The sequence below is a fragment of the Calypte anna genome, chromosome 20 (assembly GCF_003957555.1).
Source record: "Calypte anna isolate BGI_N300 chromosome 20, bCalAnn1_v1.p, whole genome shotgun sequence".
Classification (NCBI taxonomy): Eukaryota; Metazoa; Chordata; class Aves; order Apodiformes; family Trochilidae; genus Calypte; species Calypte anna.
This window is the reverse complement of record NC_044265.1, coordinates 6,508,759-6,521,618: the sequence shown is the minus strand read 5'-3', so window position 1 is coordinate 6,521,618 and position 12,860 is coordinate 6,508,759. Positions and strand designations below refer to the sequence as shown.

The 12,860-nt window shown below is 39.7% G+C and overlaps 1 protein-coding gene across 5 annotated transcripts in view; it reads right to left on the bottom strand.

Moving 5' to 3' along the window:
* PREX1 (phosphatidylinositol-3,4,5-trisphosphate dependent Rac exchange factor 1) overlaps positions 1–12,860 on the bottom strand; it is a 137,774-nt gene that overhangs the window by 47,832 nt on the left and 77,082 nt on the right. For all 5 annotated transcript variants that reach the window (XM_030463158.1, XM_030463156.1, XM_030463157.1 and 2 more), the window contains exons 6-8: positions 9,224–9,385; positions 4,140–4,273; positions 734–849 (exon numbers count right to left, since the gene is read on the bottom strand). In XM_030463158.1, the coding sequence (XP_030319018.1) occupies positions 734–849; positions 4,140–4,273; positions 9,224–9,385 (412 nt within the window). The remainder of the gene's footprint in view (positions 1–733; positions 850–4,139; positions 4,274–9,223; positions 9,386–12,860) is intronic.

Here is a 12,860-nt window from a genome sequence, read left to right as displayed (position 1 = left end):
AGATGAAGAACTTAAATATTTTAAATACAATGACATCATTGAAAAAGTCTATAATGTTTGTTCAGGTTGTTAGTTCTGAACCTTCTAGGGACATGCTAACTTCTTGCACTGTAAGGATTTTTGTTCAAACAGGACAGGAACTGAAGAGTTCCTGTCATTTGAAGAAATTTCAGTGTCTGAAAGGACATGATATTAATTCCTGGCTTGATACAACAGAAGCAGGGGCTGGTGTGGCCCTTGTGGATGAAATCAGAAACCAAAGCAGTCTTTCCTGCCCATGTCAGAACACAGGAATCATCACTGAAATGCATTCCTGTATTTCATTCATGGCCACATTCCATACTACTGATTTGATGCTAAGACTAATATTTGGTAATATTCTAAATGAGAAGAAGATCCAGAAGTTCTGTTATTATAGCTGTAATGGCTTAAGATGTAAGAGACGAAAGAATGAAGACAAAGTATCTTTTACTAAATTAACTTGGATTAGAAATAAAAATAGACAAAGTTTGGGGTACACAAATTCTTCATAAGGTCATTTTGAATAAAGGACTAGTGCCTGAAAGCACATCCAGTCTTTCATTTATGTAAGCTGGTCTAATAATGAAGGCATTAGAAGTTACACAGTTTATTTAAGATTTCATTAATGGAGACAGATGTGTACTTTTGTATGAGCTTCCAACACAAGATCTGGACTACTTGTGTTGTTAAGAGACAGTATTTGGTCTCCTACCTGTTCCATCTTCCACATTCTCCACCTCCATGACTTCTGTATTTATTCGGCCCCTGAAGATGTACAGGGACCCATTGATTGACTTTGTCCGCTTAGATGGTTTTTTCCCAGTAACTCTGCAATTATGATGGAGTCTGTTAGCAGCACATAAGCAAACAGCAAAACATAAATGCGCATAAATCAAGCTGAGATAATGGCTATAAAAAAGGATTCCAGTATAGTGTTCTGTGGTATTTGACTGTCTCTCTGATTTTAAATAATTCTAAGTAACTACATGAGATCACAGAGATAAGCACACCACAGTGCCAGTACAGAGATAAAAAGCTTATTTTGCATATTATATGAAGACTGGGATGCCTTCAATATTTACATCCCCAACAACTGATTGAAATTCCAGTACAACTGAACTGCATATATCTTTGGGTTGAAAGCTGCAATATCACCTGACAGTGTTACAACTGGCTCCTTTGTTTGCCTAAAGCTTTGATAAATCCGTGGTATGTGTACCAGGTTTCAAATTTGAAATTAAATATGTGAAGAGGCTGGTGTCACATGGTCTGTCACATGTGAGTTAAATGTCCCTGTATGTGGCATTTGTGAAGGTCCTGCTGTGGTGGTTCAGCATCCAAAGTTTACATCCCTATCCATGAGCTTTACAGTGTCTCTGCTGAAGTGCCTTATAAAAATTTTCAGGAAGACAGTTTTCATTGCTAGTTATGTTCTGAGTTTTATCTTTAGAATATGTTTAAAACCATCCAGCTGACACTTGCTGAAGTTTAATATCTAAGAACAACCCTGTTATATGAACCAAAACTGGTCAAACAATCATCATTCGAGATGGCAGATGTCCAAACTCTGTATGGTGAAGGGACGGCTGTGGCAACTTGCCAGAAGCTCATAAAATTCAAAGAATATTGCAATAAAAAACAGCTGGGGAGGAAATTTCTGTCACATTGAAATATCTATTCTAAACTGAGGTGAGATTCACCAAGTTTTCCTCTTACAACTAGCATTAGTGACAAATCTACCTTCAGTGCTTACCATATATTTACATCCAATCAGACTGACAGGGACTGAGATCTTGGAGCTATTAGATAATTTCCTACAGACAGCTGTTGGAGTCAAAAGAAAAGCTATCCTGGCAGCCTTAGTGAAACGCTTTAAATACTCAGCTCATTTCCCCACATGAAACATATTGTTCCTGACATCAGGATTCAATTTAAACAACAGTCTATGATCCTGCTAAAAACACAAAACATTACTCAGCCCTGAAATCTATGTCATCAGTTTGTCAGCCTTCCCTAAGCTTCTGCACAGGACAAGACTGCTGTCCTAGGTCTAAAATCACAGATACAATGCTAATTCTGAGCACATCTTAACCTGGTCTCAATAATGCTCCTCCTAATTTATGCTATTGTGAGAAGACATGATGCCTAAATTCAATTGGCTGCACTGTTTACTTTTTAAAGATTGAGGCCTGAATTCTTGTTGCACTATTCAATCAAGAAAAACTCCAGTGATTTCCAAAAGATAAGCAAAATATAAAGTGATGAGATGAGAACCAAGTAATTCAATTTCAAACTAGAAACAGAGGGAGGTTTTGGTGGTTTTGCTTTGCCTTTTTTTTCCCCCTCAAAATCTGTGTCCCACTAACATGTGATTTGTCAAGCAGCTGGCCAAATGTTTGCACCAGGAGAACTGGATAGACATTTACTTTCATCCTGAACTAATTATAAATAGCAGCTAGGCAGGAGAAATATCCAAAATTAAAGTTGCTAAGCAATGCCTAAATATATCTTTTATATTGTGCAATTCCCATAAGACTTAATAAAATATTCTACTTCTTAATGGAAATCAGATTCTGAACATGTGATCAGTTCGAGCTACATTATTAGACAAAGATAAACAATATTGATCCTTTGGGAAAACCAGAGTGTTACAGCAAGCTGCTCCAAAATCAAGCCAAACTACAGAGTAGCTCAGTAATATCTCCTGCACAAAACCAGAGCTGCTTAAAAGGCAGCAGAACATTTTGTTTTCTAAATCTTAGTACCCTGGGGAAAATGTCTGGACAGCATGAGAACGGCTAGACTGATCTGGACTAAAATAGGAATAGAAAGCCAGATTCTAAGAGATCTGAAGTAGTAAGAGATTACACAGCAAAAGTATTTTTTTAATAACAAGTAGTTTTCTATTAGAAGACACATTTTTAACCCTGTTATATAAGAAAGTTTGGATTTTGACAAATGTGGTGAAGTGGAAAAATCTTTAATCTTTCTTACTTCATTTCATCAGTCAGAATGCTTCAGTTAAATAAGAGAAGCCACACAAGACTGAATTCTGTAACTGTGTTTCTATTTCATTATTTTTATTACATTCTAAGAATTTCTAACTTAGATTTTCACCTAATGGTTTGTACTTATACAAGTACAGTGCATAGTTTCAGCATTACTCCCCAAAAATGAATGACCATTACTGAAAATACTTTTCCCCAGCTTAATGGCTGCAAATTGTCATTGAACAAAAAGCTGGGAAATAAACCCAAATGTTGAGATATGAAATTTTTCTTTGGAGAGAACAGTCTGTTTTTTGAGAAGTTCTGACTGGGTTGGGCATTGTACATGGGCATCACCAGTAAAGAAGTGTAACTTGAAAAAGAAGGAGCATTTTTTAGGAAAGGGTGCAGTAGGAGAGTTTGGACTGAAGAAAATGCACTGTAAATTCAGAAATTACCAGGACATGAGAATGAGACTGATGCTGTAAAAGTAAAACACTCAAGAACTGAAATACAGTTCAATTACTACAGTAGCAAATTATCCTCTATGCTCTCAATGCTGTTTTAATACTAAGCAGTTGCTGTTAATAATGCTTAAGTTTTATAAGGTGGGATGATGCAGAAATTGTTACAGAACACATGGGCTGCAAATACTGAACAGCAATTTGTTAATCTTTATTTCACCTTCAGTCCTCTGTGCCCTGTATCTTTCGTGGTCTTTCACTTTCCCTTTCATATCATTTTTCACATTACCTTCTTCTGCTTGGAATAACCTCACAATGAAAGCTGGCAAGGCCTCCTTTCCATCACTTCTAGAGATTCATCTGGTCTGGGAAGCCTTCCAGCTGTAAGAACTCACTCTGGTTTTTCTGCACTGTATTAACCACTGTCTGTGGATCATGTACTTCTCAGGGTCAGGACCCCATTACTGTCTGGAATATTTATTTTACCATATAGTGACTTCTTTCACATGTAGTCTAAGTAATAGTAATAGTCAAGAACTGAGGAAAGTCACACCTGTCACTCAGCCCTGTAGAGCTACAAGGAACAAAGTCAGTGAGCAGTAATTCATTATAGCTTCTAATTACAAAACTTCTGAATGGTCTGAACAATAAAGACACTGAGACTCACCTGGATTTCCTCTTGCAATAGACCAGTAGATTATCGAATAGAAAGAACATTCTCTCTTGGATATTTCCTGCTGAGATTTTTAACAAAGTTCCTTGAAGCAAGAGCTGTGTGCAGATATCTGTCAGATTTGACCCCTGAAACACAGAAAAGAGATTTATTTATGATTTTCTGTGTGTGTGCACAATGATGGATTTTTACTATAATGTGGTATTTTATATACAAGTAATTAAACTGTGAAATAAGTGATGCAATCATAAGGAGGAAGTCCTCAATTTCTCAATGTGGCCAAACACATGATGTTTTCTCTGGATTACGATTTTTTTGAGTCCTCACACACTACAATAAATCTTCCCTATTAAACTCCAGGAGATGTTTTCCTGAAGAAACTTTCTCTCTCAAAGCAGCTGTACTGTGAGTCTCTCAACACCACTAGTTTTCCCTTCATAACCTGAGCTATCATTGCAAATATCATAAGTGATGGCTTCAGGAATGCTTTATAAAAGAAAAATGGCATTTCCCTAGCTTTGTAGTTCTGACACTGTCATATGTTACTATTAGCCATCTTTCTGCAAAACCATCTCAGTGCTGATGCCTCTTGACAACTCTTAGGTTAGAAGGTGCTCTCCTTACTGGAGTTCTAATAAACACAAGCAAGTTAGAAATATGGCCATGGACATCAGAGGTTGGGTCCTGGACACAGTGCTAGCTGCTATATGCAAGCCCTTACATGCACCAGACAACCACAGAGATAACTGAGTGTTGTACTCAAGAAACTTTAGCCCATGAGGATGCCCAGAAGCTGAAAACAACCGTAGATCACTTCAAAACCACTCACTCCCTGTTACTTAGCTTGTTGCTAGGAAAAGTGATCATACAGTCCTTTAAATGGGGCCCTACAGGAGCAACGCAGTTGGGCCCAAATGAAAAATGATTATAGGACTGTCCCAAGTTGCTCTCAGGACAGGGAAACTCCAAGTGTTCCCATATTCTGAATGCACACAGTTGGGAATCTGCTCCTCAGTTGTTACACTGACTAAACAAGATGGGTTAGCTAAATCTTAGGCACTAGCCTTAAATTCCTTGATCTAGTTTTACTTTGTAAAGTACAAGAGCATCCTATCAATAAAGGTCATTTAAAAACAAAACAAAACCCACAAAACAACACCCTGGGGCACTGGAAACATTTACCACTCAGTTGTCTATCACTTACTGGCTTTTGCACTTCTCTTTGAGGAAGGTGCAGTCTGCTGCCATGAAGTAGGCGAAATCATTGAACTGAAATCAGTCTTTCTGAATACAATGCAGTCACTCTAAATGTGTGATGAAGCTCTGATTATACCATGTTCTAAATCAAGCCTTGCTTTTAGTTAACAAGGAAGCAGCTATTCTTTAAAGGCTACCAATTATGCAGCACCAGTTTGTGTGTTCCATATTTGAGTTTCTATCCATTCAGGATAGGATGATGCAGGCACTAGCTAGATGCAATCCATCTGCTGTCCTGATATCTTTTTGTTTTCTTAATCGTTCTGTAGAAACAGTTAACACACAAACTGAAATGAGCACTTGTTATTTTGAAAATTACTATCTCCAGGAGAAACCACTGTATCTCAGAATTATGACCCCAAGGGCCTACTAGCACACACACAAATAGGAACAGAAACCATCAGACTGTAACATAAAAATATGCTCTTCATGTGGTTTGCCTATGGAGAAATCAAGGTTATGGAGCACTTCAACATCAAGTACTTAATTTTCCAAAAGATACTCGAAGACATCAAAGGCAATGAGCACAGTGACATCAGTAATTAGAGTCAAACTTTTAGCAACACAGAAATCACTGGGTAAAATTATTTGGCCTATTTTGTGCAGGAAGCGAAAGCAAATGGTTGTGATGGTTGCTTCTCACCCTAAAATCTAAGAATCTTTATTTTTCCATCAGAGCCCTCATGATGGTATCTAAAGACTGTTCATGCATTTCCTGTTTGCTGTTGACCTAGCTAAATTCGTAACAGGTTGAGAGTTTTTTCAATAGTAAGAAGCAAAGTAAGATTTCATTTGATGTCTTCTCACGTTTTTAAGTGAGACTAGACTGGGGGAGAGAAAAGAGGAAAGCATCACAGCTAAGAGAACTGTAAATTACAGGCAATTATAACATGATTTATATGTCTAAGCACTAACATATCTTACAACTCTTGCCATTCTATGATGGGGTTTTTCTTCCCTACACATTTCATACTGGGAGAATTTGGGGATATGTAGCAATTGTTCAGTAAAAATAATTCACAAGGACCCATGAGGAGGAGCTCTCACAGAAAAATTGATACACAATTAATAGAAACAGCATATTAACTTGTTCTTCACTAATAAACATAAACATAGTGTAGAAGAGTTGATATTCTCGTGCATCCTCCTACTTTTCTTTCCTCTTTTTTAAGTAAATCTTTATTTCCCAGAAGGACTAATCAGAATCAAATTGTTCTGCCTGAGACTAATCCATAACACCCTACAATCATTCTGTGAGTTCCAAAAGAACGAATCTGAGCAGAGTTCACTTAGATGAAGAGACCTCTGATTCAGCTGCAGGCCTTCAGCAACTTCCCAGACTTGGCCTACTTTTAACATATCCCCTCACTATAATCTGTCTCAGAAACAGACTGACAGGATGCTGCCAGTATATGCTGTGTGTGACAGTTGCTTTGGAGAGGGAGATGCAGATTGGTGGGTGGAGATGTTGAAGAGAAAAAAACCTGAGGAAAACGCTCTAAAAAGCAACTACTGCTCTTAGTGAAGTTACAGACGACTGAAGAGCAAGAAGAAATATTGCAGAAGGAAAATCCATATTTTTCTGCATGCTGGAAATAATTGAGGTCGACACTGATGGCAGTAGAATGAAGGTCAGAACAGGGATGATCCATTGGGACAGTTAGAAGGAAGTGCAAAGTTATAGAAACCCATGAAACTGCTGGTTTGGTTATGCAGAAGCCTTAGACAAGGTGGAGACTGTTCCAAATTATATGAACAAATTGACATTGGGCTGCTTCCTCACTCCCCAGAGTCATACTATATCCCTTGTAACTGTAAAATACTTAGTCATAAGAAGTATTTCTTCACTTCTTTTTGACAATTCAGAAGCCTTGGACTAGAACAGTTGGAAGGTGTAGGCTTTGTGAAATTAGCACGGATGGTATGTAACCAGATATAAAGGGCACCAGTGTATCAGCATCTATATCCATGATATCAGAAAAGGGAAATATTCTATTCCATAGGAGAGCCATCAGATAAACTAAAAATAGACATAAATTTGCCTTCTACACTTCTAGGCTTCCTTCCTAGCCTGTTCTTTGGCTTATCTCACTGCATTACTAAGCTAAAGATTTATTTAATTCAGCAATTACAGCTTTCCATAGATAGATGTTAGGATCCATTCCCATTAGGAATAAATTGCCAAATACATCTGAAAAAACTAAACACAGTTACCTACAAAGATAGCACTTTGCTCTAGAGTAATAATTTACAAAATCCTTAGCACTGGAAACCCAAGATAGGAGACTCCATCAGTTTCAAACTTATTTACATATAGGAAAGAAAAAAATACCAACACACTGAGCACTGGCATGTAACCGTGATGTTTACAGCTCGTTTTCCTCCTTCTATTGTGTTACTAGAATAATTTAGCAATGTTCCACAGCTTACTGGGTGGGAAAAACACGTTTCCCTTTTCGAAATTTTGAGCTGAGTGACCTATGTGACTTTGATACAGACCTGAAGGGTTTTCAGGACTAGAATGTAACTGTAGATAAGTTAAAACCATCCTCCCACACACCAACCCCCCCCCACATAAAAAAAGTGGTAAGGTTGGATACCATTTAATTTATGTTATCATAGACACCTTAATAGTCATGCTTCAGGCTCCAGAGTTCAAACCATGACTCTTGCCTAGATGACCAGTGACTTGCATTGAACCTGATATGGTTTTAATTGCTTCTAGAAGCCTGACTACATGAAGCATTATATGACTTTGTTTGCTGAGCTTGCTATCCAAAAAATACACAGCTGGATATCTGGGTTGTGCTCACATCTTTAGCTGGATGCCAAGAACATCCTTCAGGGAAAAAATGAGCAAGGTTTAACACATACACGAAAGATAAAAAACAACTCAAAACAGAGTCATGGAGAGCACCCAAGAGCCAAACACGAGGAAGTTTACATGACCTCCAACAAAACGTCCTCAGCTAAGAAATCTTCAGCTGGCACTGATCAGCCTCGACATTTTAAGTGTCAGTCTCACTAAACACCAACGCCATTCACTCCATGAGACCATTTAACACTACTGAATCCCTATGGTGCATCTCCCAGAGGTCTCCAACTCCACCAATTCAAGGATCTCAGCTGAAGTCACATCAAGAAAAGCAGCCAAACCTTTGCACAACAGTATTTCTACTGTGTGGTTCTCTTTAGAGATTTCCTCTTTCCCCAGGTTTCACATTCTAGTAGTTTTTTCTCATTTTCTTCCTTCCATATTAAATCCTTCTACCTACACAAAAAAATACACCTATCACCTACTGATAAATACATTACTAGAAACACATCCATGAGTAACTTAGCCAGAGCAAACCCAAATACACCAGTTGCTTTATAATCCAATACTTGCTAATCTAATCTATATCTTTTATACAGGATATCTGTATATGAAGCTAAGCAAGGTAACTTTCAAAGCTCCTGTAAAACTTAAAGGCTTGTAGAAATAGAAACTTCTGTTATTTAGGAGTCCTGATTTCATCTAGACCTATTTGTCTTTCAAACAAGATCTGCATATTTGAAATTTCAGTCCATTCTACCTCTAGCACCTTTCTTTCTTTCTTTTATAATGTTTGCTCTGCTACAATGTTCAGCATCAGCCTGAACACCCAAACTAAAGATTAAATTCTAAACTTAGTTGGAGCGATGCCACCCACACCTTCAAGAACATTTACACAGCATGTAAGGAGAAAGAAATCCCTACACACAGCGTGAGTCACTGAACTTCAGTCCCTTAAACTGTGCAGTGAACTGCCTCCATGGAGTTTGCTAGTGCTACATCATACCTCCCATCCTTCAATGTGGGACTGCAACTGTTCAAGGGCTTCCAGTTTCTCCATCTGTCTCTTGGTCTCGTTGATATTTGTACAGACTGTCTTCATTGCCTGCAATGCATTCTGGACAGCTGGGTGATCAGGATGCTTAGAGGGCGTCCTCTTAGCTAATTCCTTTTAAAAAAAGAAAATAAAGAAAAATTAAATGTAAACTTAGAAGTGGCTCATGGAAAGGCAAAAACATTAGTGTATAATCCCATAGGAAAATGCCAAAAGCATAGCAAAACTAGATGCTATTCTCTCCTCCATCTCTCCGTGGTTGCTGTTTTATATGAATGCTGTTAAATAAATGAAGCAGTCACTCGTGTTAAATATGCCAAATTAGGAGAGCTCAAGCCGAGCATGTTTTGCTGTGTCACATGTTTGCTTCTAGTGTGAATCAAGATAAAAATTACATTAAAAAGACATTGTCCACTTCAAAGACAAGCAATGGACTGTTGACCTAACCATGGCCTATACCAGCCCCAGTGCATCCAGTATTTCTGTGATGCTGAATTGAGCCCTGTTGATCATATAAAAATTCTGCCCGTAGTGGGTCTTATCTGGAAGAACTAGAGCTTTAAGAGTGGAGTTTTCTGTGAAAAATGTCCTTGCAGGGAGTAAACAGGTGTAGATTAATCATAACCAACAAAAATCTATAGGACTAATATTGCATAGATATATAACCAGTGAAAAAATGCAGCTAAAGTACAAATCAGATTTACCTAGAGTAGAACTTTCCTCAAGAGAAGACTGTCTCTTTCTGCTGACCAAAGAGGGACTGAGTGAGACACCTCTCCTAACTCGGACGCCTCAGAGCCTCAGGTGTCTCACCCGGGTGCTGGCCGGGGACTGCGGGGCCTCTGTGAGGAGCTGCCCCGCGCCAGCTCCAGACAGTTCCAGCCAGCTCGACACAGGACCTGCAGCAGGACCTGGCTAAGCCCATTGGAGAAAACAGATGAAAAATGTACGAAAACCTCTGTGAAAACGCATTTAACAATGCGCAAAAAAAAAGGAAAAGGAAAAAGGAGAAAAAGGAAAAAAAGGGAAAAAAGGAAAGCAGGAGTGTGAGAGAAACAGCCCTGTGAGGGCTGCAACGAGGCCTGAGAGAAAAGGCGGGAAAGGAGGCGCAGCAGGCACCAGAGCGGAGCCCCCGCCGCGGCAAGGGCAGAGCCGTACACAGACTGCAGCCCGAGGGTGTCCCCGGGAGGAACGGCCACACGTGGAGGGTCTGCGCAGGAGCAGGTCCTCCTGACAGCAGCTACAGACCATAAAAGACCAACACAGGGCCAGGTTTACCCTGAAGAACAGCATCAGCAAGAGAGCTACCGCTGGAGCAGAGAAGAGCGTGAGAATGAAGGGGCAGCAGAGGAAGCATGCCCTGCAATCCCCCCACTCCCCTGCACTGCTCAGAGCTGCAGAGAAAGCAGAGGATTTGGGAATGCAAGAGTAAAGTTGAGCCTGGGGAATCGAGTAGGGGCTGGGGAGAAGGTGTGTTTGTTTCTCACTATCCAAATATATTTTAGGTGGCAATAAACCAAGTGGAGTCTGTTTTGCCTGATGGTACTTAGCAAATGATCTCCGTCTTTATCTTGATCCACAAGTGTTTTTTCATCTTGTATTCTTCCCCACCCCATCAAATACTGCAAGGGTGGCTGAGCAGGCAGCCAGCAGCTGGCCGAGGTAAACCCGTGACATGTGGACAAGCACCTACAGCTTTGTGCATGATGAGCCTGTGTGTCCAGAAATTGGAGGGAAATGCACTAGCCACAGCTGTCCTGTGTTTTTGTGTCGGGAAGCATAATAATAATTTTTATGAAGGAGGAAATGAATTTGCAGATTAGTACGTAACTTGTCCAACAGCAAGTCACTTGCAGGACCAAGACTTTCAGGCACTCAGTTCCATGCGTTAAGTCCCATGATAAGCCCGTGGCAAGTGGAAACAACTCCCCAAAAGGCAAAGTGGGAAAAAGGGCTGGAGTGGGAAGGAGAGAAAACAAGAGAGCAGCAGGAGTTCAGCAGGGACTCGTCCTCAGATAATGTTTAGGAGGTTGGGGCACATGTTTTGACTGGAGAGATAAATATAGAGATTGAACAACTTGTCTGCTCTGAAGGAGTTCCTAAGAGACTCTGTTTCACTTGAATCAATACACACACACCAGCCTGCTTAAACACTGCCCGCTGAAAGAACAGCAGTGGGAAAACCTGGAAACTGACAAATATTAACCAGTTTGGCAAAAGGGGTAACCACTGTCAAGTCACAATTAATCATTTTTTAGACCAGTGGTATTTTACAGTCAGCCACAATTGGATAAAAATACATTAAAGAGACCTTAACTAAGGATAGCAATTACATCTTGATATATAATATGGTGTTTAAGACCCACATTTTTAGATTGCCTGGAACTTTCTTGATATGTTCCATTTTGCCTCAAAATGTTATTTGGTTGTTTTAAAGTCCTGTGCCTACATGGTAAAGAGCAACTGAATTGCATCATTTTGCATGAGACATAAGAAGGAGTTTGAATATAGCCTGAGAGCCTGCACAGCACTGTGGTCTGAACACAGCTAAAACCCTTCAGTGCACGGTTCCCTCAGCCAAAGGCAAGGAAAGCTTGTTGTTGTTCATCCAAAACCGTATCTGCAATCCCCCAAGTGCCTGTCATGGGCTCCAGTCAGGCTTATACTGTGTTTTTATTTGTCTTTTGCTTCTCCATATCAGTGTGTTAACCTAAGCAAGTGCCTCTTCACCACACAAGATTTTGCTATATTGACTTTAAAGATCTTTGTGCCACGCTGTCTTGCTCTGATTTCAGGTAGGACGCTGAGTATTACTGGAGCTTGGCTTGCCTGAGTTGGTGTCACAGCCTGTAATATGACCACTGCTCCTAAACTGACTTAAGTTTACACCCAACCTCTAGATCAAAATAACTGGTACTTTTAGGCTCAGGTTACATGGCCTGTCAGAGGGCAGAGGGATGCAGGCTGAAGTTCAAGTTCTGCTGAAGCCTGCATTAATTTACAGTAACTCTAATAGCTGGTAATCCAACCATTCTAATCCACACACTCTGAGCTGCTAGATCAAGGTACTTTCTCTGTCCTAGTACTGTTTCATGGATCTGCTCTACAAAGTTCTTTATTAAGAAGTCAGCTTAGCATACCTAAATGTTCCACTAGTAGGAATAACTGTAGTGTATGTAATTAGACTGCTACGTGCTCAGATACCAGTAAAACTGGAGGGAGAATGCTGGAATTAAAAGTACTACAGGGTTGTTTCTGCCTTTGCACAGACCCTCTCAGTTCTTCATCACACTGTCTGAAATAAGATTTAATTCATTAGCACTAGTGAGACCTGGTGGTGCCCAAGTGACAAGAATTTTATTTATTTATTGACATCTCAGTTTGAAGAACCTTTTGAAGTCAAATCTGCATTTCAAGATTGAACTGCTTGGCCACTGAGACTCCTGTAAGTAATGCAAGAGGTGGGACTCCTGAGCTCAAACATGGCAACAGGAGGTGCTCTCATGCCCACATAGACAGCTCCTAGAGAATGGCCCAAGTGAAAGGACAGGAATGTCAGCTGTTTATCCAATTAAATACAATCAGATTC